The sequence below is a fragment of the Panthera leo genome, chromosome C1, assembly GCF_018350215.1.
Source record: "Panthera leo isolate Ple1 chromosome C1, P.leo_Ple1_pat1.1, whole genome shotgun sequence".
NCBI lineage: Eukaryota > Metazoa > Chordata > Mammalia > Carnivora > Felidae > Panthera > Panthera leo.
The window spans coordinates 3,924,813-3,951,399 of NC_056686.1; the positions used below are offsets into that span (position 1 = coordinate 3,924,813).

At 57.5% G+C, this 26,587-nt stretch overlaps 2 protein-coding genes across 9 annotated transcripts in view; one reads left to right on the forward strand and one right to left on the reverse strand.

The window, feature by feature from the left end:
* KCNAB2 (potassium voltage-gated channel subfamily A regulatory beta subunit 2) overlaps positions 1-3,520 on the forward strand; it is an 84,811-nt gene extending 81,291 nt beyond the window's left edge. For all 6 annotated transcript variants that reach the window (XM_042952768.1, XM_042952767.1, XM_042952770.1 and 3 more), the window contains 2 exons: positions 63-151; positions 1,257-3,520. In XM_042952768.1, the coding sequence (XP_042808702.1) occupies positions 63-151; positions 1,257-1,346 (179 nt within the window). In that variant the 3' untranslated portion in view covers positions 1,347-3,520. The remainder of the gene's footprint in view (positions 1-62; positions 152-1,256) is intronic.
* Positions 3,521-7,743: 4,223 nt separating this feature from the next.
* CHD5 (chromodomain helicase DNA binding protein 5) overlaps positions 7,744-26,587 on the reverse strand; it is a 59,462-nt gene continuing 40,618 nt past the window's right edge. For all 3 annotated transcript variants that reach the window (XM_042952765.1, XM_042952764.1, XM_042952766.1), the window contains exons 25-42: positions 26,347-26,519; positions 25,650-25,824; positions 25,139-25,231; positions 24,834-24,922; positions 24,419-24,552; positions 23,897-24,041; positions 23,355-23,514; positions 21,191-21,270; positions 20,817-20,934; positions 14,483-14,572; positions 13,562-13,699; positions 13,186-13,294; positions 10,827-10,959; positions 10,233-10,428; positions 9,310-9,473; positions 9,073-9,187; positions 8,918-8,971; positions 7,744-8,076 (exon numbers count right to left, since the gene is read on the reverse strand). In XM_042952765.1, coding sequence (XP_042808699.1) covers positions 8,964-8,971; positions 9,073-9,187; positions 9,310-9,473; positions 10,233-10,428; positions 10,827-10,959; positions 13,186-13,294; positions 13,562-13,699; positions 14,483-14,572; positions 20,817-20,934; positions 21,191-21,270; positions 23,355-23,514; positions 23,897-24,041; positions 24,419-24,552; positions 24,834-24,922; positions 25,139-25,231; positions 25,650-25,824; positions 26,347-26,519 — 2,120 coding nt within the window. In that variant the 3' untranslated portion in view covers positions 7,744-8,076; positions 8,918-8,963. The remainder of the gene's footprint in view (positions 8,077-8,917; positions 8,972-9,072; positions 9,188-9,309; positions 9,474-10,232; positions 10,429-10,826; positions 10,960-13,185; positions 13,295-13,561; positions 13,700-14,482; positions 14,573-20,816; positions 20,935-21,190; positions 21,271-23,354; positions 23,515-23,896; positions 24,042-24,418; positions 24,553-24,833; positions 24,923-25,138; positions 25,232-25,649; positions 25,825-26,346; positions 26,520-26,587) is intronic.

Sequence of the window (26,587 nt, forward strand, 5' to 3'; positions counted from 1 at the left end):
CAGAGCCAGAAAGGGCCCCTGCCCTGGGTGTGTCCCCCTCACCTCTGGTCTTCCTGCCCCAGCCTGGTGCCTAAGGAACGAGGGAGTCAGCTCCGTGCTCCTGGGTGCTTCCAGCGCAGACCAGCTAATGGAGAACATTGGAGCGATACAGGTGGGTCGGGGAGGGGGCTGCTGGGTGTGTCCCCCCCACCCCCCGGCCCTTGGGCTGAACGCAAGGTACCGCTCCGTCGTTTGTCCAGCACGTGTTTGCTGGGCACCTGCAATGTGCCAGGCACCATGCTGGGCGTCTGGGCTACGTCACTGAGCCAGTAAAAGCCCTGCTCTTGAATTCAGAGCACACAGTGGACAGTAAATGAGGAAATTAGAACATGAGGGTGACAAGCACTGTGGGGGAAAAATTGAGCAAGGTCCGGGGCACCAGTGGGCACAGAACAGGGTGGGGGTGCCGTGGGCCCCGGTTTGAAGGGGGCCGTGGGGGTAGACTTGTTGAGAGAGTGCCGCGTGAGCAAAGGCTTGAAGGGTGAGGAGTGAGATGTGCAAATTACCTGGAGGAAAAGCATTCTGGGAGCAAAGGAGGCACAGGTGGGCGTGGGCCGGAGCAGAGGGGGTGGGGCAGCGCCTGGGGCACTAAGGACTTGGGAGGTTGTTGGGTGAGACGGGAGTCCCCAAGAGCACAGGAGGGGCAGGACCCCTCTCTGCCTGGCTGCTGAGTGGGGGAAGGGCTTTAGGGAGCAGGAGGGGGTGAAACAGAAAGACCCGCAGGGAAGTGACGGCGGGCCCCCTGGGAGAGGGCTGTTGATGGTCCCTGGTCCCGAGCTCAGCTGCTTGGCTCCTAGATGTTCAGGACGGGTTGAGGGTGAGGGAGAGTCCAGTCAGAGTTAGCCCGTGGGGTTTTGTTACCTGGAAGGGTGGCCTTGCTGTTGGTTGAAATAGGGAAGGCTGGGAAAAGTAGGTTAGGGGTGCGGAGATCCGGTGTCTGCCCTGGAATCTGTATTTTATGCCTGCCAGACATAGTTCTAGCACGTTCTGGCATTTGAGGTGCAGAGCGTGTACCAGGGCAGGCTTCCTCTCTGCCCCAGACCTTCTGGAACCCAAAAGCAGCATAGCCCCCATCGGCTTCAGCAGGACGCTGATGTGATGAGGCAGGACAAGCCTGGGCCAGCAGTGGCCGGAAGACTGTCACCCAGCCTCCTCCACAGGCCCGTCCTGTCTCCTTGGTGGGATTCTGATTAGCCCTTGTCCTTCCTTGCCCGCAGGTCCTTCCAAAACTGTCGTCTTCCATTATCCACGAGATTGATAGTATTTTGGGCAATAAACCCTACAGCAAAAAGGACTACAGATCCTAAGAAGCCCCCGGCCGCTTGCCCGGACAGTTTCTGTTTCCCTCCCAGTCTCTCTGTTCGCTCGCTTAAGCTGTTTTGAAGCCAAGTCAGGGGTGTGGTTTGCATCAAAAAGAAAACATCACGCGGCACGAGATGTTGTGGGGAAAAGATCTCAAAAGTCGCTGCTAAGACACCATTCGCCGCTTCGCGGGACGGAATTCTGACCCGTGCTGGGGAGACCACGCTGACTGGGAAGGGTGTTGGTGCGGTCCCGTCCAAGCTCGCCTGCAGCCCTGCTCACCCTCCTGGAAGAGACCACCACGTTTTCTCCCAGCCTCGGCCTTTCCCAGAGACGCCCCGAGTCCAGGCCAGGCCGAGACCCGGTCGGGTGCTGGGGGCAGCAGGGCTGGCCTCTCCTCTGCTGAGCACCCCCACCTGGTGTTGGGGGTGGGAAAGAGGAAACCAGGTCTGGCTCCTCCCGTGGCCCCTCTGCCAGGACACTGGACATTGGGCAGGGCCTCCCAGGTGGGGCCCTCAACCTCCCTTCTTGCCAAGGGCTCCCAATACTTTACCATGGGCCCGACCTCAGATTCATTCTGCACCCGCTTCTCCACCACCCCCTGCCCCAGCGGGTCTCCAAGGGGCCTTCCAAGCTGTCCCTTGACCCCCACCCCCACCCTTGCTGGCAGGGGCAGAGATCCGGGGGGATTCCTTATCAGTTTGGGGTCCACAGGAAGTTGGGGGGGGAGGGTTTCTAACCACGCTCATCGCCCTGGCAGCTTCCTCCCTGCACACAGTTGACGATCCCCGTGCCCAGAGCAGCCCTGAGCGTTCGGGAGGGGCCTGAGGAGCAGGCTCCAGCCCAGGTCCCTCCAGGGCCCCACCTACCCTCCTCTCCAGGTGCCCTGCCCACTGCCCCTCTGTCCTTGCCCCAGAATGCCCTGAGGTCATGCATACTTAGCTAGACTGTGGTCGCTGGCTGGCCACGTGCCAGGCGGCCCACCTCTGCTCTGCCTGGGTAGTGGCCTCAGGGTCTGCGGAGAGAACACACTTAGGCCCCTGGGGTTTTCTGTGCTGCATGCGCAGGGGAGCTGGGGAGGCTGAACATCCCGCAGAAGCCCCCACGATCTAGGAAAAGGCCCCAGGAGCCTCCCCTGGAGCAGTGCCTTCTTCAAGGCCTCAGATCGGGTCAGGGTGAGGCACCCCACATTAGGGTGCTAAGTCTAGGTGCCCAGAGCAGGTTACCCGGGCAGACGGACAGCAGTACCAACCCCAGAACCACCACATGCACCCTGTGAGGAGGTCAGGACGGCTGGAGCCAGTCATTCCTGGCGATGCATCCACCCCCCCCCACCCCCCAGCCTGGAACAGGACAGAACCGTCAGCCCCCCGGCTGGGAGGATGAAGGGCACAGGCCTGCAGCCGGGAGTCCTGAGGTACCAGCCTCTGCTGGCTATTTGGAGGCAGGAGCCCACTCTGTAGGGTGCCTCTGTGTCTCCGGTCCCAGCAGGTAGCAGCTGGCCCCACCTCGACACCCCTCCCCCTCCCCCGCCAACAGTCTCACCTTCACTGCAGCCGGTATGCCCGGTCCTGCTTCGCCCTGCCATCCTCAGAGAGCCTCCTGGCCAGCCCTGGCTGGGCTGAGGCCTGAGAAAGCCACAAACTTCCTGACCTTTATGCTGACCCTGGAGTCTAGAACCTTCCCCCCTCCCAGCCCAGGCCCCTGGGCTCATCACCAAATCTATAAGCTGCACACTGTGGGTGTGGGGAGGGGGTGAGCCTATCCTGGCAGGGGCCCCTGGCCTGTGGCCACTGCCCACCACCACACGGGATGCGTGTCTAGCTCCCAAGACAGGCAGGGACCAGGTGCTCTGGGCCAGGCAGCCCCCGTACTGAGGGACCAGATTGCCCACCCCTCACTGGGGAGAGCTGCTGGGCCCCCTTCACACTGCTGCCCCCTTCACGGGGAGCCACACCTGGGAAGGCAGTCCCCTGTTGGCCACATTTGCCAAACGGAGACGAGGGCCCCCAGAGTTGAGCTGGGCCAAGGCCGAAATACCCACGGCAAGGACCCAGGCAGCCTCCCCGTCCTGGGGCACTGTCCACAGCCTGATTCTCAGCTGTCATTTCTCCCACACCCACCTGCAGGGAGGACCCGGCTCTGCTTCCCGGGGGGAAGGCCCCTGACTTAGAAGAGGTCTGGTGGGGTGGCAGTCGGGGGGCGGGGGGGGGGACAGAGTCTGGAAACAAGCTGGGCAGAGGTGGGGCCTGGAGGAGTGTGGCCCGGGACCCAGCACGGGTTTACACTGGCCGCCTGGTCGAGGGAAGCCTCCCAGCCTCTGGCCCTCCCCTCGAGGCAGTTTGCCCCAGGGGACCCCCTCCGGGAATGCCCAGCACGGAAAGGAGGTCCACTCTGGGAGCAGGGGTGGGATCCTTCTCCCTTGCTGACACCCGGAGTTCCCCCCCCCCCCCATTTCTCATCCCAGATCCAGTGCAAATCCGAGGTCCGGAGGAATGACAGAGGGGCTTGCTCGGGTCTTCTGTCATGTAAATAATGTGCTTTTCTTCTCTCCCCTTTTTTTTAATGACTGTGGCTCCTCCGCTAACTGCACTCCCTACGTAGGCAGAGACCTGCCTCATGCCTCGCGCCTCCAGACGACAGCGAGACACAGCCACCGTATTTATGGAATGACAAATAAAACCCCAGCCTGTCGGGGTCTGCGGCTTCCTGCTCCTCTCCTTTCCAGGGGCCGGCCGCGGGCAGTGGGGAGGGGAGGAAAAGGCCGCCACCTGCAGGGGCCGCACACTCGCCTCCCGCCCCCCCAGTCTTGACCTTGGGGCAAAGGGTAGGGATGGGGAAAGAGGGCCCTGGGGAAGAGGCAGAGACTGGGGACCCTGAGGCACCCCACATCCCAAGTGATTTGAGGATAAGGGTGCCCCCCACTACCCTCAACACATCCTCTGCTGCTGGGAGGCTGCTGTGCCCTCTGGGTGCGGAGAGATCAGGGTCCAGGAAGGTCCACGAGGTGCCACTGGGGGCTCCGTGTTTCCCTGACGCCACGTTGTGTCTGTGTTTGGGGTCCAAGTGGGAGAGACAGGCACCACACCTCCTTGCCCCCCCTTTCCCAGCAAGCCCCTCGGCCTCATGAGGCCATGTCTTCCCAGGGGGGAGGTGGTTTGGCTTCCGGTGACACCCCATCCCCCACGTTCCTCTGCCGCCTCCAGCCCCCACCCCCATCTAGATCATTGGGAATCTAGGAAAACACGGATTCTATCCTTTCCCAAAGGATTTATTAAAACACAGAAAACAAAGACATACACACAGAGTACAAAGTAAAGGGGATTGTGTCGGCTGCAGGCTCTGTCCAGCCTCTCCCGTGTCCTGCCAGGGACCGGACGGGTCGCCACTCACGGGGGCTCAGCTTCCAGCTCCAGCCCCCTGGCTGGGACCCTCCCAACTCACCCAGGCTCCTTTGCTGGCCTGGGGGTGTACCCAGGGCAAGGGGCCCGGCCCCCTTAGCTGGGCCAGATGCCAGCCTGCGTGGGGATCTGCTCCCTCATACCCTCATGGCTCCAACACACAGGGAGCAGGACCCCCCCTCATCTCCGCACACAGGAGCCGAGGGGGGCTGGGCCCCCCTGTCCACGTCAGGGGTTCAGGACATACACACACACCCAACGGGCCCTTTCTGGGTTATCGCACCTAAAAAAATACTTTGTTTAAAAAAAATCTGAAAACTAAGAAGAAAACCCAAAACACAACGCCAATGACTTTGGGCTGATGCACCGCGACCTGTAAACTTCCAGAAAGAGAAAATGGGGCAGGAGCCGGCTTCCTCGACGGAGGTGGTAGTGGGCACAGAATAGCCGCAGGTGTTGGGGGGGGACCCGAGGCCATGGCCAGGCCAAGACCTGACCCCCGCCTCTCGGCCAAGTCCCCCACTCCCACCCCAAGCTCTGGAGGCGCGCCTGTCCCTGAGCCAACCCTCTACGTGAACCCCCCCCCTCAAGCCCTCAAGAGCTGCGGGACCTGACACGAGAGCAAGAGCTACCGTGTCACTGGGGCAAGGCTCATCCAGCCACAGTCTGGGCTGGGGAGGCCCCAGAGGACCCTGGGAAGGAATCCCCCGAGAGCAGGAGGGCAGGCACCTGCACCCCTTGTGGGTATCAGCAGGACCTTGGTCATAAGTTGGAGAAAACAAAGGAACTCCCAAAGGTGGCGTAATTACAGGGAGGGTCTCCTCACATGGGACACACTTCCAGGGGCAGGCATGTGCGGGGGGGCGGGGGGGGGACCTTCCAGACGTGGTCAGTCTAGCCCAGGCTCCCCTCGTCACCTGGGAGCCCCCGTGGCCCAAAGGTGGCTTGACAGAAAGCCTACTCAGCACTGGTTTAAATAATAGGGTGGCTGGAAACAAAAATGCGGGCTGGCACTTTAGGATTCTGCTCGTACACAAAGACCCTCATTCTGCCAGCAGCAAAAACCAAACCCAGCCGCAAGATGCCAAAGACAGGGGACACCGCACCCGCTCGCCACCACTCTTGGCTGGAGAGAACTGATAAACTAAGAAGAAAACAGTCTGAGATCCATTTTCCTCTCCCAAACCAGCTGACCAGAAAGCCACTCCCCAACTGTCCAAAGCCCCCGATCCCGGGCCTCTAGGGGGCGCTGGTTGCGGAGAGCTGAGCCCTTCCCAGATCTGGCCATCTGTGGGTGCCTGGCTCTGGCCCGGGGGGCGAGGGCAAGGGGGAGGTCTGGGATGGAGGCAAAGATGGGGGGCACAGAGGGAGGCTTCCTGGGGAGGAAGGGCTGACAGCAGGGGGGACCACCAGCCTTTGGGGCCAGACAGTAGGGATGCAGACCCCTGCCCTGCCCCCGTGTGCCTCCCGGCTGGACACTCCGGGCCCATCCACAGCGGCCAGGGAAGGGCAGCACTGTTCCAGTGAGGCCAGCCACAGGGCCGACCAGAGGTCTGGGAGGGGAGCATCACAGGGCTTGCGGGGGAGGGGGTTCACCTGCTCACCTCGCCCGTGGCCCAAGCCAGGAGCCTTTGCAGGAGGCACTGACCACAAGACACAGCACGTGCACGTGGCGCTGGAGGAACCACAGCGGACAGGGATGACCCTGCCCTCCCCAGAAGGCGAGGCCAGTGCTGCTGCGCACGTGTCCTGGAAGCCGGCGGGCCACCTTCTGGATGCTCCCCACTGCCCCCACCTCGGTGCTTGCGCTGCATCAGCCTTGGGGGCTTTCAGAGACGCTGAAGCGAGGGGACACCAAGATGGGAGAGGTTTTGGGGCCCAGCCCTCCCGGGATGCACAGAGAGCCATTTACAGAGGACACCTGGGTCCTGGGACCCTGTAAGGGCTGGCTGATTGCCCAAGAGGCCCCAAGACAAGCCCCCAAAATCTGGCCCCATCCTGGATTCTATACCCAGGGCACTTCCCCAGGAAGCCGCCCACCCACGGCTGGGAAACCTCCTTCCAGGCCGAGCGAGCGCAGAGGAAGCATCAGACACAGACAGGCCCGGCCTGGCTGCTCCTCTCCGTCTGCTGGGGCCCTCGCAGGAGACAGTGGGTGTTCCCGGCAGGAAGCCCGGGATGCTCGAGGGTCATCGCGTCCAGTCCCCCGTCTCCAAGCAGAGCTTTCTTTCCCCAGGCCATCTGATAACACAGCAAGGGCGGCTGTGATACAGGCCCCAGCGGCAAGTGACCACATTGAGGCCTCTCTGGGGACAGGACGGCAGGGAGAAGTCCAGGCTCCAAAGGGTGGCCCTGTTTCCTTGCATCTGTGGCCATGACACCGAACAGGGAGAGTTTACCTGGAGGTGGATGTGATGGGCCTCCCAGGGCACAGGGCAGGACCAGGGTCTCCTGGGCCACCCTCAGGGCCACTGTGACCTTCCCCGCTAGGATGCTAACCACATCCCGGCAGAGAGCAAGCCCCTTCCCACATAGGCCGAGAAAAAAGCTCTAGGAGGCTCTTCCCCTCCCTCCCAGGAGCACATGCTAGGCCTGCCTTGCTCAGATCAGAGTCCGGGGCCCACAAGCCACTCTGGGCCAGGGCCAGACGCCTGCTGACTGGCCCCCTCCCCCACACAGATAGCACATACCTGGTGGTCTCCAGCCCTGGGAGGAAGGGGGTGGAATAACCCCCTGCCCTGGGCATCAGCCGAGGTCTCCACCCTCGGGCTGGGCAGCTGCTCCCCAGTCCTGACCCACCCAGCACTGGAGAGCCCCAGGGAGCAGGGGGCCAGGACACGGGTGGTCGGGCAGTATGGACGGGATGGGGTGGGCGGGAGCACAATGAGGGCTGCCCAGGCGGACCGAGTCCATGGGGCAACAGCAGGGCTTCTAGAATCTTCCCTTGCAGTCTGGAGCCCGTTGACAGAGAGAGACGTTAAGTGTAGCAGGTCAGACCCCCTCCACGCGTCACTCAACTTTTATCAAGACAAACTTTTCAAGTCTTCAATAGGAAAGTGCAAAAGATGTACAAATAAATGAAATCTCTTCTAAGAAGTTGTCCGGCAAAGGCCGCCACGGGGCACGTCCCAGTGTTGGGTGGGTGTGACGCTGGGTGGGACACTTGCATTATGATGAGGTGGCACTTCTGGGCTCTGGCCCAGCCAGGCTGGGCCTCGTCCCCCATGTGATGGCATTACTCAGTTTCCCTTTCTGTCCCAAGGTGGCACGGCTCCTAAAAAGGCGGTAGCTTTTCTCTCCTGTGGCGGTCGGGCAGGTGGCCCGGCAGGTGTGGCTGCAAGAGGCAGATCACAGGGGACACGGCTGAGCGCCAGGGCTAGACTGGGACACCCAGCACCCTGCCGCCATCTACCGCCGCCTGTCACAGCCAACCACACACAGCCACCACCAGAAGGGCCTCCCAAGGGGCGCCTGGGTGGCTCAGTCAAACCAAGTCCGACTCTCGGTTTCAGCTCAGGTCATGATCTCAGGGTCGTGGGTTCCAGCCCTGCACCGGGCTGTGTGCTAAGAGTGCAGAGCCTGCTTGGGATTCTCTCTCTCTCTCTCTCTCTCTCTCTCTCCCCCTCCACTTTCTCTCTCTCTTTCTCAAAATAGATAAATAAATTTAAATATTAAAAAGAAAGAAAGAAAGAAAGAGAAAGAAAGAGCTCCAGAGTCAAGACCTCCCTACCACACCTGCAGTGCCGAAGAGGCCCAAGGAAGAGTGGCCGGTCTGGAAACCCCCAGCATCCCAACCCTAAAGTGGCAGTTCTCACGGGGACAGACAGGGCTTGGGGGGACCAGCGGGAGGAGGTCTGAGTGAACTGGCCGTTTCTCAGGAATAAGCTCCCCTCTCATAGCCATTAACACTTAACCCCCTCAGTCCCTGAGCCACCCTCCTCGTCCCGGGCAGGGGGCCAATGTCCCGGGGTGCCCACCACCCAGCTGGGCAATGGAGGCGGAGCCGTGGAGGCCGGGTTTGGGGCTGAGTCACTGCCGTGGACACGTGTGCACACAGCCACGCTTGTGGACACCAAGGGGCACACCCGAGCGAATCAGGGTCCATTCTGGCCGGACCGGACCTGCCAGTCCGAGGAGGGGACAAGGGACAGTGGAGGACCCAGGTGCGGGCTTACCTCAGCTGGAAATGAGCACTGCAACAGAGGGACATCGCGGGGACAGCTAGATATCTGTCAGAGAGAGAGAAGCTTGCTTGCCTGGGGTGGCGGCAGGCAGGCCGGGCCCCGTGGAGCACCCCTGCACGTGCCACCCAGAAGCGACGGGCACCTACCGGTCACATAGGGCCCCAGGGGCATCTGGTTGTAGTTGACAATCCCTCCCGGTCCAGGGCCCCGGAAGTTGGGCCCAAAGTTGTTGTTGTACATCTGGGAGTTGCCGAAAGCGCCCTGGAGGCAAGGACTCGGGTTTAAAGGTCGTAGTCCCAACACCCCACCCCAAGCCCCAGCCCCGGGGCACCCAGGACTCGCGTGACGGGGACCAGGCCCAGGGCATGTGGGCCAAACCTGACCTGCTGAGTGGTGGGGTCACCAGCTCGGTTGGTCAGGCGGCTCAGGATGCTGCGCTCTGACATCTGGAGGCGGGCAGCCACGGGGGGGATGCGCGACAGCATGGAGGGCAGGCGCGTCACGTCCGCCTTCATATCGCTCAGCAGCTCCTCCAGCTGGTTCAGGACTGCAGAGGGGGGGCAGGTGGAAAAGCTGCCGGGGGCCAGCACCCCCCAGGCCGGGGGCACGGCGGGCGGGCGCTCCTCACCCGGCCCTCCGGGCCCACGGAGCAGAGAGACGCCACCCGGGCCAAGAGCAGGCGTCCCCAAGGGCCCGAGGGCCGAGCCAGACGCTCTGACCCAACACTGGGCTTCCCCCAGGCCCTCAGCTAGAGTCCCGGCTCCCAGGGAGGCCCCCGCCCTAGCCCACCACTCAGGAGACGTCTCCCAGACAGAGCAGGGGCCGGCAAGTCCGGGGGCTCTGGTTTAAGCTTGGCCTTGGCTGCCCCCGGCCCTCTAACTGGCCCGGGAGCTTCCTGAAGTTCCGGAGCACAGGAGTCAAAGGTCTGAATCCCAGGAGATCTGGGGCACTGACTCCACCGCCCGTCAATGTCTCTGACTTTAAAATGGGGTAATACACCTTACCGCTTCCCGGTATCGTGAGCATTGAAGAGATAACGTGCTTATCTCTTTAATGCGCAGACCAGGGCAATGCCCAGACCGGGGCCTGCGCGGAGCCCACCTTGAGGAAAAGTCCAGAGCACGGAGGGCTTAAATTTCCCTGGACCGGATGATGGATAGTCCCATCCCGGCTGGGAGGCTATGCCCTCTGGACTGACGTTTGGTCCCCAGGCCCCTGTCCCATCGGTGCCCTCGTCGATGGCGAAGGATCTGCACCGGCAGGAGGAAGGCTGGCAGGCCGGCCTCTGGGAAGGGGGCTCACTCACCCTTGTGCAGGACAGCATTGGCTGGCTTGTTCCCGGCAAGGGACTCCTTGGACAGGTGCTGGTGGCTCTCAGCAAGGCACTCCACCTCGGCCAGGCGGGCGTTGAGGGCCATGGCTGGGTGGTTGGGGTCCTGGGTCATGTTAAGGTACGCGGCCCTCCGGAGCTGCTCCTCGATGACCAGGGCCTGCTCCAGCAGCTGGGGGATGGGGCAAGGCGAGATCTGAGCGCTGGCCCAGCCCCTCCTCCACCAGCACCCACCCCCGCATGCCTGGGATCTGGCAGGAAGGAAGGAGGGAGGACACGCTTCCACCTGTCTGTCCACCTTTGTCTGATCTTAGCACCCCCTCGGAACTGTCACCAAGCCGGGTTCTCTGCACCCATCGCCTGGGGCTGGGACACTCACCCGGTGGGGCTAGGCGCGGATCAAGGGCCCAGCGCCCTGTTGGTTGACTGACTGCGTGACTCCCCTGGCGGACAGCCTGGCCCACGTCCGGGTATATGGGAGGGAGCGCCGCTCCCTTGGCCCAGGCCCTCGTGTAACTTGCCCTCCTGCAGCCCCCCTCCCTTGCAGGCTCTGGCCCTGCTGGCACTGACCTTGAACCTGCGGGCCAGGAACTTGTTCTTCATCTCCAGATAGTTGCCCTTGTGGATCTCAGACTTGAAGGGCTCGTTGAGGATCATGTACCTCGGGTCATTCTGGATGTCCTGCCAGCGGGCATAGCCGTGCCTGGGTGCAGCACTGTTAAGGGCAAACCTGGCCACGGTGGGGGGCGGGGGGGCCCAGCCCAGGTTCAGCATCCTGGCTGTGAGCTTGGGACACGCCATTAACCTTGGCTGCAGGGTGAGCAGGTTGATGATCATGTGACAGGTGCCCTCAGAGGCCCAGACAACACTGAGGCTGCACGGGCTTAACTCTTCACCCTAACAACCTGGAGGGCAGAACCCTCAAGCCCCAACCCCTACACTTGTGGCCGTGACCTCACTTGGCAATGGGGTGTTTGTAGATGCAATCAAGTTAAGGAGGGGTCATACTAGATGAGGGCAGGCACTAACCCAGTGACTGGTATCCTTATAAGAAAAGGAAATTGGGGGGGCGCCTGGGTGGTTCACTCGGTTAAGAATCCAACTTTGGCTCAGGTCATGATTTGGCGGTTCATGTGTCTGAGCCCCGTGTCAGGCTCCGTGCTGACAGCTCGGAGCCTGGAGCCTGTGTCAGACCCTCTGTCTCCTTCTCTCTCTGCCCCTCCCCTCCTCGTGCTCTGTCTCTCTCTGTCTCTCTCTCAAAAATAAACATTGGGGACACCTGGGCGACTCAGTCGGTTGAGCGTCTGACTTCAGCTCAGGTCACGATCTCATGCTTCGTGGGTTCCAGCCCCACATCAGGCTCTGGGCTGACAGCTCGGAGCCTGGAGCCTGCTTCGGATTCTGGGTCTCCCTCTCTGCCCCTCCCTCACTCGTGCTCTGTGTCTGTCTCAAAAATAAATAAACATTAAAAATAAATAATAAACATTTTTAAGAAATAAAAAAATTTTCGAAACAAAAAAGGAAAGGAAATTGGGACACAGGCACCCACAGAAGAAGGCCACGTGACGGGAGGCAGAGCCGTCAGCCGAGAGATGTCAAGGACTGACGGCCGCCACCAGAAGCTGGCAAGAGATCCTCCCCCCAGAGCCTTCGAGGGAACAAGGAGACACAATAAAATTATCTTGCCCAAAGTCCCACAGTTAGTGAGGGGCAGAGTCAGGATCTGAAGCCCCGCAGGCTGGCTCCAAACACCTTAACCTCTACAACAAAATCTGTAAACTATGGCCCACAGCCTATTTGTTAAAAATTTTTAAAGTTTATTTATTTATTATTACTGAGAAACACAGAGCGTGAGCGGGGGAAGGACAGAGGGAGGAGGAGACACAGAATCCGAAGCAGGCTCCGGGGTCTAAGCTGTCAGCACAGAGCCCGACGCGGGACTCGAACTCACGAACTGTGAGATCGTGACCTGAGCCGAAGTCAGATGCTTAACTGACTGAGCCCCCTGAGCTCCCCACCCTATTTTTTTAAACGAAGTTTTATTGGAACACAGTCACGCTCACTGGTTTACTATTAAAGTCCATGGCCGCTTTGGCTATAATCACAGAGTGTAGTAATCACTCTGCAGAACCTGAAATAGTCACTCTCTGGCCCCTTACCAGCAAGGTTTGCTGACCCCCATTCCAGAACACTCCCCCTCTCATAATAACCAGCCCATTCCAGGCTGTCTCAGCTTTGCGGAAGGGCAGCTGTGTGACCCTCTCCTTGCCTCTGGGAGGTCTGTGCTCAGATGTCACCTCTGACCGTCCCATTAGAAAACGCACCCCCCCTCCCCCAAAGCTCTCTTTGCTCCTTCCCTGCTTCATCATGTGCTGAATGCCACACTTTGCCCACTTAGGGTGTTCGCCATCTGTCCCCGGTAGGAGGTGAGCCCCGGGTCGACAGGGATTTGGGAATGTTGTCCACGGATGTACCTTCCAAGCCTGGCACACAGGAGATGATCAACCGAGCCAGAACGAACGAATACCAGCCCACCGTAAATGGTGCTGCGCCCCTCAGGCATTATTCCTGGGAGGGGGCGAGGTATGCACCAGGCAGGACTTACAGGGATTTGCCGTGGCGTCAGGTGGATGGGCTGGGACTCACCAGCTGTGTGGCCTCTCTGAGCACCGTGTCCTACTCGGCATGATGGGAATCATGGTAGCGCCCCCTCGAAAGGCTGCTGTGAGGACAGAGTGAGCACTGGGCATAAAGGGACGAGCCGCAGCTATGGTCATCATCACGTCATCGTCACCGCCACCACCAGGAAAGGGTCCTTGGCACCTGACCCAAAGCGCTGGCTCCTGACTCCTACACACCCCATGCCCCTCCCTGAGGCCCAGAGAGGAACAGGCCACATTCCTGCCCGGCCTGGCTTGGCCAAGGATACGTCACGATGCCCGCCAGCAGCCAGTAGTCATGACGCCGGTGCCAGATGTCGTAGATTTTCCCCGAGGACACAGCAGCACGTTCCTCATTCTGCCACAACGTGTGCAGCTCTGGGAAGCCAGCCAAGGGAGCAGAATGAGGTGCCCCCCCAAGTCCTTCACAGAGGTAGGCACAGGAGAGTCTCTTCCTCACCACCCACCATCCTCCCACCCCTAGAAGTTCAGTGTTCCAGGGTTATTAGGAAAGGTTCTAAAATGCACTTACATCAACCATGCACACTTTAGTATAAAATAACCATCTGCCCAGACTCCCAGGGCCCACATGGTTAGGAATGACACAACCACCCTAGCTCTCTGGGCACCACCTCACCCCAATACCTGTGAAGCCCCCATCTGCAATGTTGAACATGAATTTGAACTTCCCATTCTTGTCCTCCTTCTTCCCCTCCTCATCTTCCTCTTTGTCACCATTTTGCTGTGTTTCAATGGGCTCCTTCTCCTCCACTTTGGTGTCGTCTGTGGGAGGACAGATGCGTATTCACCACCCATCCTAAAGGTACTGGCCAGGGGCCTCTCTCTGCCAAGCACTGGGGACCCAAAGGCAAGTGGGAAACGTATCTCCTCATCCTCAAGGAGCTCACTGCCAAGAGGGATTGTAAACAGACCAGCAGCTCCTTCCTCTGTCCTGAGCAGGGAGGGTGGGCTCCAGCCCAGATGCTCCTCCCCCACCAAGTCAGGACCACCTGAAAACACGGGGCAGAGCAGTGGGCAAAGTGCACATTAAGGGGCGCCTGGGTGGCTCAGTCGGATGAGTGTCCCAACTCTCGATTTTGGCTCACAGTTCGTGAGATTGAGCCCAGCATTGGGCTGTATGCTGGCAGTCTGGAGCCTGCTTGAGATTCTCTGTCTCCCTCTCTCTCTCTGCCCCTCCACAACTCATGTGCGCGCTCTCTCTCAAAATAAACTTTTTTTTTAAAAAGTGCACATTAATCTGAGGATGGGTGTTCCAGAATATTCCAGCACCTACAGGTACACAAAGCCTCCAACTGAGCCCCAAATGCTCCAGGCCAAGCTCCGTGACCACTCTCCTTTCTCCCGGTGGTGGCTGGGGCCACAGGAAAGATTCGGAGAGGGGGTGGGATCTTCCCCCCTCCAAAGCTGGTGAGCCCAGGCTCCCGCCCACCAGCACCAGTCAGGCCTGGAGGCGGCACCCAGGCAGCTGCAGGAGGCCCAACGGGGTCCAGATGGTGCCCTCCAGAGACCAAGGGACACAAGACAGAGCACACAAGAGGCCCAAACCTGGCCTGAAATCGTTGCCATCCCCTCTGCTGTGAATCAAGCTTAGCTCCAGCTTGTCCAGAATTTTCTCCTTCTCAGGAAGCACTTCTTCTGCAAGACAAGGGGTGTTTGTCGAGTGGGGAGGGGTCGAGGGGACTCTGGGCTGGTGACTTTTCACCTCCATTTCAGCCACACACACAACCCCATCCATCACTTTGCCAAGGGTCCAACAGGTGCCATTGAGGAGCGGTCCTCTGGGAAGGGGGGCATGGGGGCGTGGACCCCCCACACCCGTCGGCTTGCCCCTTCCCTCTCACCCCCCACCCCCAGCAGCACCCCAGCCCCAAACTCCTCAAGGTGCAGCCTCAAAAATCTTCCCGACTGCAATGATAACCAGAAGACTCCAATTTCTGGCAACACGGCAGGCCTTCAGTAACACAAAACCCTCTTGTAAACACCCGGAAATGTCAGGCAAAATCTATCACCTTGGAAAAACACAACAGTGAGCTCACAAGAAGCAAAGGAAACCGTTGGCGCCATAAATGAAGAGAAACTCGAACTTGAGAAGCACAAGGCGTGGGACGAGCAGGTGCCGGGAGGAGGCCCGGGGGGTTTGGGTTCCGTCTCCACACCCAGACCCGGAGGATGAGGCGGCAAAAGCCGCGAAGACACAGGAACCGGAACCCAACACCCTCTAACGACACACACACTCAGCGAAAGAGAGAAAGTTCCGTCCGGTGCCCCACGGCCGAGCGGAGGAAGCCTGGCTCCAGCGTGGAATCTAGAGGCAGAAAGTCTCCGGTAAGAGACCCAAACCCAACACGAAGTCCGTGCGGACTGTGGAACCCGAGCTGTGTGGCCCAGCACAGACCGTGCCCTAAACACTGGTCCCAGACCAGCCAGGCCACCAGCAAGACCACGGGGCCCAGGGCTTCTGGAAATAAAGCAGGGACATTCCTGCTTACTCAGGTGACCCAGGATCCCCATGAGCAGAAAGATGTACCCACCCAAATCCAGAGATCCACCAGAGAGAGAGAGAGAGAGAGAGACAAAAGTGATGAGCATCCATAATAAGGCAAGTCCAAAAACTAAAGGGAAATTGGAAAAAGCCAGATGAAACTTCTAGAAATTAAATACACGGTCATGGGGCCCCTGGGTGGCTCAGTCTGGCAAGTGTCTGACTTCGGCTCAGGTCATGATCTCACGGTTCACGAGTTTGAGCCCTGAGTCAGGCTCTCTGCTGTCAGTATAGAGCCTGCTACGGATCCTCTGTCTCCCTCCCTCTCTGCCCCTCCTCTGCTCGTGTGCGTGCGCTCTCTCGCTCTCTCTCGCTCTCTCTCTCTCGAAATAAATAAACATAAAAAATTAAAATTAAACATTTTCACTGCAGAAATCTGAGATGTCCTCCAAGGCTTCTGGGCCCTAGAGTGGGAGCAGAGCTTGTGATGAGGCCCAGGTGACCTTAAAAGACGGAAATTATTGGGGTGGGCCTGACCTCATCATACCAGCCCTTTAAAAAGCAGGCTTTCTCCAACCAGTCACAGAAAAGGACATCATAGATTTGAAGCAGGAGGGGGACTCAGCACACAAGTGCTATTTTGAAGCTTGAAGATGAAGCGGGCCCCGTGGAAAGGAATGTGGGCGGCCTCTAGGTGCAGAGAACGGCCATCTGACAGCCAGCAAGGAAACGGGGCCTCGGTCCCCCACCCCCAAGGAGCTGACGAAAGCCAACAACAAGAATGGGCTTGGAAGCAGATTTTTCCCCTAAGCTGCCAGTCGGGAACTCGGGAACTCGGCCCAGCCAACACCTTGATGTCAGTCTTTCAAGACTCTCGGCAGGGAATCCAGCCACACCGACCCAGACTTCTGACCCCCAGAACCGTGGGCTCGTGAAATGGGTGTTGCTTTAAGAACTGAGGTTGTAGGGGAGCCTGGGTGGCTCAGTCGGTTGAGCGTCCGACTTCGGCTCAGGTCATGATCTCGCGGTTCGTGAGCTTGAGCCCCGCGTCGGGCTCTGTGCTGACAGCTCGGAGGCTGGAGCCTGCTTCGGATTCTGTGTCTCCCTCTCTCTCTGCCCCTCCCCTGCTTATGCTCTGTCTCTCTCTGTCTCTAAAAAATAAGTGTTAAAAAAAAAAAAAAACCCAGAACTGAGGTTGTAATCATCTGTTTCATAGCCACAGAAAATAGTACAAATGGGTGGTATAAACAAACAAAACAGTATAAAGGAAGAGGCAGAAGCTAGATCTAAAGATGACTCAAAAAGCCTTGCAGAGAGGGGTGCCTGGGTGGCTCAGTCAGTTAAGTGTCTGACTTTGGCTCAGGTCACGATCTCCTGGTTCTTGAGTTCGAGTCCCGTGTTGGGCTCTCTGCTGTCAGTGCAGAGCCTGCTTTGGATCCTCTCTCTCCCTCTCTCTCTCTGCCCCTCCCCGGCTCGCTCTCTCTCTCTCTCTCTCAAAAATAAATAAACTTAAAAAAAAAATTAAAAAGGCTTGCAGAGAGACAAAGAAGTGAAAGATACACCAGCCCCTGTCTCTGGTTAACCTTGTATCTGCTTTCTTTTCTTCGTCGCATTTGGGATCTGCTGTTGAACAAGACGTATTTCCGTTTCCTGCTGATGGCCTGCCTCCCCCACTAGAATGCAATTCCACGTGAAGGTTTTGGCTATTCTGGTTTCTTGCTTGTGTCCCCAGTACTCAGGACGGCACCCAACACACAGCAGGCCTTCAATACATGTTTGTTGGATGAATGAAAGAATCCGTGAGTAGCAGGAATGCCAGGAGAAAATAAACATAATGGGGACAAAGGCAATCCTCAAAGAGAGAATGACTGAGAACTTGCTCGTGATCAATGAAAGACAGAATACTTAGCTTTAAGAATCACAGTTAGTCACAAGCAAGATAAATAAGAATTTCATCGTAGCAAAAACGCACATGAATATCTTTTCCTTTTTTGTTTTTAAGTAGTCTTCATGCACAGCATGGAACCCAATGCGGGGCTTAAACCCACAACCCTGAGATCAGGACCTGAGCTGAGATCAAGAGTTGGACGGATGCTTAACCAACTGAGCCATCCAGGCGCCCCCACAAACGGAGCATCTTAAAAGTGGTCTTTCCGTGTTAGGAAAGTCAGAAGAGGCAGGTTTCCGACAAAGGAGCAAACATTACCCTGAGAGCAGCCTTCTCAGCACAGTGGAAGCCAAAACACACAGGGAATAAACATCTTCAAAGCACTGAGGGAAAGCCCCTCTCCCGTCTTGTGCTTTGCTATTATTCAAGAGTAAAGGAGAAAACAACACGCAATGAGAGAATTTTCCGTGCACAGAAATCTGCTGAAGGCACCATTAAAGGGGGTACTTTAGGAAGAAAGACATTGAACAAAGCAATGATGAACGAGGAAGCAAACATAAAACTGCTAAGAATGGTCAGGTCTAAATAAAGATTAAACATTTAGAAACAAGGGGCGCCTGGGTGGCTCAATCAGTTAAGTGTCCGACTCTTGATTTCGGCTCAGGTCATGATCTCAAGGTTTGTGGGTTCGAAACCTGCGTTGGGCTCTGAGCTGACAGCATGGAGCTTGTTTGGGATTCTTTCTCTCTCCTTCTCTCTCTCTCTGCCCTTCTCTTTCTCTGTCTCTCAAAATAAAATAAGCTTTAAAAAAAAAGATTTAGAAAGAAGCACCATAACAAATTTGGGAAATTAAAACACGTTGAAACTAAAACACTGAGCAGCAGCACGTTGAAGATGTTAAGGGAGTGGAACTGTCCACCATCCTTCTCTTATTCAGGAGGGATACATGTTAAAAGCTTAAGAGTATCAAATAGCATTGACTATACACTTTCCGAAGGAGTTGAGGGAGGAAATAAAAAGAAAATTTAATCAATCCAAGAGACAATAGGAAAGGAGAAAAAAAAAAAGGCAAGGGTAATATAAAGCACAAAATAAGAGAGTAAAAATCCATGCAAATATCTAGCTATTACAATAAATGAAAAGACATCAAACTTGCCAGCTAAAAGACAGAGATTCTGTAATTGGACTTAAAATAACAAATCCCTCTGTACACTATTTGGCGTAGTTACGCCAATTACACGTAAAGGAAACAAACTTTTTAAAGTAAAAGAATGGAAGAAGATGCTTGCCAATCACATATATGATATGATATATATATGTATAAGGAACTCCTAGAACTCAGTAATAAAAAAACAATCCAATTAAAGATCTGAGCAGACATTTATCCAACAAAGATATACAAATGGCCAATAAGCACATGAAGAGAAACTCAACATCTTTATGCATAAGAGAAATACAAATCAAAACCACTGGAGATACCACTTCTCACCCTCTAGGATGACCATAATCAAAAGACAAGCAGGGCTCCTGGCCGGCTTGGATGGTGGAGCATGCGACTCTTGATCTCAGGATTGTGAGTTCGAGCCCCACGTTGGGTGTAGAGATTACTTAAAAATAAAATCTTAAAAAATACACATTAAGGGGCGCCTGGGTGGCTCAGTCGGTTAAGCGGCCGACTTCGACTCGGGTCACGATCTCGCGGTCCGTGAGTTCGAGCCCCGCGTCGGGCTCTGTGCGGACAGCTCAGAGCCTGGAGCCTGTTTCGGATTCTGTGTCTCCCTCTCTCTGACCCTCCCCCGTTCATGCTCTGTCTCTCTCTGTCTCAAAAATAAATAAATGTTAAAAACAAATTTTTTTTAAATACACATTAAAAACAAAACACAAGCGTGGTCAAAGACATGGAGAAACCGGAACCCTCAGACATTGCTGATGGGAATGCAAAACGGTGCAGCCACTGGAGAAAACAATCTGGCATTTCCTCAAAATAGTAAACACAGAGTTACCATACAATCCAGCAGTCTCACCCCTAGGTATATACCCAAGAGAATGGAAACCTACGTCCACACAAAAAACTACAGAAATGTTCACAGCAGCCAAAGATTGAAAACAGCCCAAGCGTCCATCAACGGATGACAATCCAAGGCAGCGTATTTCTACAACAGGATGTTATTCAGCCATAAAAAGGAGTGACGTGCTGGTCCACGCCACAAGATAAATGAACCTCAAAAACATTACGCTGAGTGAGACAAGCCAGACACAGAAGGGCATCCGTTTTATGATTCCATTTACCTGAAGTGTCCAGAACAGACAGATCCACAGAGGCAGAAAGTACATTTAGTGATTGCCGGGGGTTAAGGAGAGAAGGAGACGGGTGGTAAATGCTAATGGACGTGGGGTTTCTTTTTGGAGTGATGAAAATGTTCTAAAAATTAATGGCACTGATGGTTTGCAAAACTCTGCGAATATGCCAAAAATCACTGACTTGTACACTTTAAATGGGTAAACTGTATCCTTGTGGTTACATCATGCGAAGAGTGTGTACGTATACGTGTATTTTTTGAAGTGAAAGTATAGAAAGCCATATACACCGACTACATTCTAAACAAAAGTACGATCCATCCAAACCAGCTTAAATAAACCTTAAAGCAAAAAGTATCAGGAGAGATAAAAGGATCAGATAAGAGGCACACTTCACCAGAAAGATATAAAAACCCTAAACCAATATGCATCTGTCAACCCAGTCTCAAATGATACGAGGCAAACTCTGGCCTCACAAGGAAAAAGGGACTGACCCACAATCATAGTGAGAGATTTTAACACAAGTCTCTCAGACTTGACGGATTAAAGCAAACCAAAACTACTCAGTTTTTACTCAGGATGTAAGGAGTTTGAGGGGGCACTTGGGGGGCTCAGTCAGATGAGCATCCAACTCTTGATCTCGGCTCAGGTCATGATTTTACAGCTCGAGCCCCACGTCCAGCTCCGGGCTGGCAGCACAGAGCCTGCTTGCAATTCTCTCTCTCTCTCTGCTCCTCCCCTACTCACTCCCGCTCTCTCTCAAGTAAATAAATAAACAAACAAACAAACAAAATTTGAACAACATAATGACCTAACACATATGTTCAGAACCTCACACCCAGTAATGAAGAGAATATGCATTCTTTCCAGGCACACGTGACCACTTCCAAATCTGACCGTATTAAGCCAAAAAGCAGGTTTCATGAACATATAATGTAGAAACAATATCACACGGACCCACGTGCCCCAACCACAATACAACGGAGTTAGAAATCACTAATAAAAAAGACAGCCCAGTAACCCCCAAACTCTGCTTGGTAGGGAAAGCTAAGTCCACTATAGAGACCCGAGCCCCTGGCTCTCTCCTCCTGCGGATCCTGTCGTGGTAGGACAGAGTCTGCCGCTCGGCCAGGGAGAGCCAGCGTGGAGCATAGCTTGGCGGGAGCCAGAGCCTGCATTGGCAGAGGTGGGGGGACCGTGGGAAGCCTCACCTTTTGGCGGCTGCTCTGGGGACGGCGGGGCCTTCTCTGTGTCCTCCAGTCGCTCCTGGCCATCTGAGTTCTCATGCTTGTCCTCACCCTCCACTCTGTCCAGGGCAGTTGGCAGGGCCTGGGGAGGACAGGCCAGGGATGCTTCGGGGCCTGAGGCCTCAACAGCACGGAGGGCAGAGGACAGGCACTCGGCTGGGAATCCACTTCCTCCTGGTTCCCGTCCGTGCTCCCAAACTGCTCCCCCCAGACCCAGAAGCCCGAGCGTGGAGCCAGAAGGTCTGGGTTTCAGCTGTCCAAGCAAGGGCTGAAAAGGTCCCTAGACTCAACCCCCACCCCGTACCCACCAGGGGCCCAGGCACCAGCATCCTCCACACCTGGATTTCTGGGGGCTTCTTTGGCTTCTGCACCCCCAGCTCCTTCTCATCCATGTAGCCCAGCTGGGCTTCCATTTTGTCTGAAAGATCAAAGGGAAGAGGTGAGACGGTGGGCTTGGGCAGGCAAGGGGTGAAAAGGCAGGAAATGGGGCGCCACAGGGGAGAGCTAGGCTGGCCTTCAGGAGGCTCCTCTGGGCCTGGCCCCTCCAGAAGAAGGACAGGTGAACCAGGTGAGCCAGAGACCTCAAGCCAGGCCCGCAGACATGGGGATCCTTGGAGGACCTTGGGCCCAGCGAGGCCAAAGCCACAGGCTGATGGCACAGGGCTGCCCATGGCAGGGAGGGGAGGTTGGCGGAGGCCGGCCTAGGAGCCGGGACAGCTGGAGGTGCTTCCCGCCTTCAGGCTGGCTGACAGGCTGTGTGCCTCCCCTTACTGAGCCAACTCCTGACACCCTGCCAAGTGCTCAGAGCAGCCCTGGGAGGTGTCCACTGTCCGGTCCCACATCACAAGGGAGAAAACGGGGCTCACACAGGACCAGGTGTGTCCACCTCCAGAGGGCACACTTTTGCACAGGAGCAGGATAGATGTCCTTGGAGGCACTGAGCCTCTCAGGGATTCACGCCTCACCCGGGCATAGGTAGGTCAGAACGGGGCCTTCGGGGTCCAACGGAGGGAAGACGACACTTTGCCCAAATAAACACATGGGTCACCAAAAGACACTCAAAGACAGACAATTAACGAGGAACAAAAGATCTGAAAAGACATTTCGCCAAAGACACGCGAATGGCCCAGAAGCACGTGAAAAGATTCTCAACGTCTTCAGCCATCAGAGAGACGCAAATCAAAACCACAGGGAGGGGCTCCTGGGTGGCTCAGTCGCTTAAGCATCCGACTTCGGCTCAGGTCATGATCTCACGGTCCGTGGGTTCGAGCTCCGCATCGGGCTCTGTGCTGACAGCTCAGAGCCTGGAGCCTGCTTCAGATTCTGTGTCTCCCTCTCTCTCTGACCCTCCCCTGTTCATGCTCTGTCTCTCTCTGTCTCAAAAATAAATTAAAAAAATTAAAAAAAAAAAAGAATTAATAAAAAAAAAAATTATAAAAAAAAAACCACGGGGAGACACCACTTGGTATCCACTGGGACAGCCGTAAGCAAAAAGTCAGAAAACAAATGTTCGGGGAGGGGGTGGGGAAACCGGGAAGCATCACACGTTGCTGGTGAGAACGTCAAATGGCGTGGCCACTCTGAAAAAGTCCAGCAGTTCCTCAGAATGTCAGGTCACGTGATCCAGCAGTGCCACTCCCAGCCACGCTCACAGCCACGTGACTCATGGCACCCCCCCCCCCCACCTTACTCACGATGGCCCCAAATCCACCAGCTGACGGCCGAGCAAACAGAAACACGTCACATCCCACACAATGGGATATCACTCGGCCAAAAACAGGAAGGAAGCGGGACACGCCCTACAACGTGGATGAACCTCGGAAACACGCTAGACCGGGGCGCCTGGGGGGCTCAGTCGGTGAAGCGTCCGACTTCGGCTCAGGTCACGATCTCGCAGTTCGTGGGTTTGAGCCCCGCGTCGGGCTCTGTGCTGACAGCTCGGAGCCTGGAGCCCACAGCCCGCTTCGGATTCTGCGTCTCCCTGTCTCTCTGCCCATCCCCCGCTGGCACTCTTTCTCTCTCGCTCTCAAATATTAAATAAACGTTAAAAAATTTAAAAAATGAAAAACATGCTAGAGAATGAAGCCGGACACAAAAGGCCAGGTGTTACGCGGCTTCACGTACATGGAATGTCCAGAACAGGCAAATGCACAGAGTAGATTAGTGGTTGCCAGGGGCTCGGGGGAGAAAGAGTAAGGAATGACTGGTAACGAGTACGTGATTCTCACAGGGGGATGAAAATGCTCTAGAATTAGAGGCAACTCACCCCTGTGAACACACGAGAAACTACCGAATAGTAAGATTTGCAAGGACTGAACGCTGTGGTGAGTAAATAGCCATTAAAAAGATAAACTCTCAGGACAGCGACATTTCTGCAGGCAGAAGCTTGCAGCCGGGGAAGGGAGGCTGTCCATCCTGGGTTGTGCAGAGGACCCGGCGTCTCCTGGGGCCTTGCCACCTCCCGTGACCCAGGTGCCCTCCCCCGCACATCGGAGCCCAGACCTGGCAAGCCCAGTGGGGCCGGCAGGAGGTGGGCAGGGCTGGCGGGCACTGGCGTGTTGGGGTCCGAGGAGATGACTTCGCTTGGCTTCTTGCCCTCGGGCCCCTCGGGGATCAAGTCCGGGGTGCTGTACTTCCCGTTAACGTGTTCAAACTCCTGAACCTGAGGCAGGAGACAGGGAAGGGGAGAGGGAAGTGGTCTCGGCCCAGAGCTAAGGGCCTCAGGGTGGCTGGAGGGACAGGGGGTGTCCCGGGCTTGGGATGAATGCCACCTCCCCACCGAGGCTGGCCAAGCCGAATGCACTTCTGACCACAAACCTCTACGCCAGGCCCCACCCCCACCCCAGTGTGTGCTCTGCCCCTTGACCTACCGTCCCCACCTCCAGCCTCCCCACCCCCGCCCAGAGAGGCATTTAGAGGTGTCCCTCTAGCCTGACTCAGTGCCCGGAGCCAGGCACTTGCCCTCTGCCCGCTGACCCCCAGAGGGCACACAAGGGCCATGGGGGGGCCGCCGGGAAAGGCCCAGGCAAGGCTTACTCACCCACCTTCTTCCTAACTAGTGACATGACCCCGATGCGGGTAAGCACGTGCTGCCTCGAGAGGCCCTCACGGGGCACGCCGTCCGCGAAGGTCTCTGCACCGTCAGCCCCCGGCTCACACAGGTGCCGCATGAAGAGGGACACATAGGCTCTGGGGTGGGGGGGACTGGGGCTCAGGGAGTGAGGGGCCAGCAAGGACCCTCTGAGAGGGCTGGCAGGACCCCCCAGGTAACCCCCTGGCTGGAGCCATCATCCATCAACTGCCTCCCAGCCCGGCCTGCTGGGTCAGGCCCCGAGGGAAGGACCGGGGGCGGGGGGCCCAGAAGGGAGCCCCCCCATGACAGCCCTTGCCCTGGATCAGGTCTAGCAGAGGCGGCTGCTCAGGGTTTTCTGCACCTGAGCCCTGCCCACCCAAAGGCCAGACAACAGGAATCCACAAACACGGCCCGGTGGGCAGGTGCCCTCAGCGGAGCCCGCCCGCTCTGGGGTGGGCAGCCACGCCCCGGGCCACCACCTCAGCCCCTTTACCTAAACTCCTTCTCGCTCTTCCCTCGAAGGTCCCGCACCAGCCAGTGGGAGTTGAAGGCGTCCTGGGGGGGCATGCCCCAGCGCATGATGGCGTTCAGAAAGGCCTTCCGCTGCCGGGCGTTGAAGCCCAGCACCTGGGCAGGCGGGGAGTGGGGCGGAGGAGCAGAGAACTCAGGGATGGGCAGAGAGGCGGACGGAGGGGAGAAGCTGGGAGAAACACAGAGGAGGCAGGACCCGGAGACCCAGGGGTCTGTCCTGGCCCCACCTCTACTTGGCTGTGACGCTGGGCAGGCCCCTCGCCCCTCCCCCCCGCCTCTATCCCTACTCTACACCCCCAGAGGTGCAGCAGGGATGAGCTCTTTGTTCTGAGGAGGGGGAAGGGGAGCTGGGAAAGTGGGGTGCAGGCGGGCCCCACCTCGATATTGCCACCCACACGGGCGAGAAGAGGTGGCAGGGGCTTGTCCCTGTCGCTTTTCAGCTGCCTCCTGGATTGTCGCCGTCCACCTGGGAAGCAGACCCACCACGACACCTCACCGGAGCCCGGGGTGCCCCGACCCCCCGCATCCCTTCCAGCAACTCACCCCAGGACAGCAGAACCCCTCAGGACATCCTCCAAAGGATGGACGACTGTCCTGGTGTCCCCAGGGGACCCCAGGCTGACCAGCAGCTCCCTGACACGTGTCTGGGCCCCAGTCCAGGGTCACCAGTCCTGAGACTCACTCTGCCCTTCTGGCCTTTCCTCAAAGTCCTCGTCCTCGTCCTCGGAGCCGATGGAATATTCGGACTGGTTATCGGAGAGCTCGTCCTGCCACTCTGTGAGGGGCCACGTGCAGAGGCACAGAGTGAGACCCCCCCACGCCCAGGGCCATGCCAAGCCCCCAAAACCCAGCCCAGGGGTGAGGGACAACGAAACGAGCACGGTGTACTTCCTGGGAGCTCACTGAACCCCAACAGCCCTGCACTGTATCCTAAGGCATGACACCATCATCATCCCTCTCTCACAGATGCGGAAACTGAGGCTCCCCCAAGGCCACACCAGGAGCAGTGGTGAAGTCACTGGACCCTAGCCACCAAGCTCCCCAAACAGCCGGCACCCACCCCTGCTCCCAGCCCCCTTTCTCCAAGCCACCCCCCCACCCCCCCCACCCCCCCCCCCCCACCCCCCGGCCAGCCCTCTGACCGCCCGCACTCTCAGCGCCCACGGGCTTCTTGCCCACCCGGGGCCACGCACCCTGGTCCTCCTGGGAGGCGTCGTTGTAGTTGACCTGCTTGCGGATGCGCTTGCCTTTGCCCAGATTGCGGGCCAGGTCCTCCTGCTGCTGCTCGTAGTGGTGCCGAAGCAGCTTCTCCCAGTAGTCGGGGTCCACGTTCTCCTCCTGCTTGATGATCTCCCGCTCCACCTCCTCCTGGACACAGGCGCAGGGCCCATGAGGGCAGGCCCCGCAGGCGCAGGCCCCGGATGCCCGGAGGTGGGGCCAACAGCTACCCCCGGGAGCCTCCCAGCGGCCTCCGCCACCCCTCACCCTCCAAGAGCCCAAGATGAATCGGAAAGCCTGCCTACTCCAGGAAGCCACCTTGATCACCCCAGCCCCAACAGGTCTTCCTCCTGCCCCTGACACAGTCATTCATTCGTTCGTTCGTTCATTCATTCATTCATTCATTCACCCCAAAAGTATTTCCTGGCCGTGTGCCAGGCACTGGGGTACAGAAGTGAATAAGCCCCAGCCTTGCCCTCAGGAGGCTCCTGGTTTCCTGAAGGATAATTAGCACCCAGGGTCTGCATGGAGGGTGATGGGAGTTGAGGAGGAAGCGGAGAAGGAGGAAGCGGAGACCCCACCCAGGAGAGACCCAGGGTTAAGTTTGCTGTGAGAGGAGAAGGGGCGGGGCCGGCGGGGGCGGGGCCGGCGGGGGCGGGGCCGCGGGCTTACCACGCCATCCTCCTCGCGCACCACGTACTGCGCCACCTTGAAGGAGCTCAGGTATTCGTTCATATTCTGCAGCTCCGTGTCGTCCGTGGCGTCCTGGTTTCTGTCCAGCAGCTTGGAGATGGCCGCATCGTCATAGTGGATCACACTGCTGTCCTCCACGTCCTTGTTGTCGCCTGGGAGCAGACAGGGTGCAGAGTGAAGGGACAGATGGGGTGCCCAGGTCCGAGTGCGGGGACCCCAC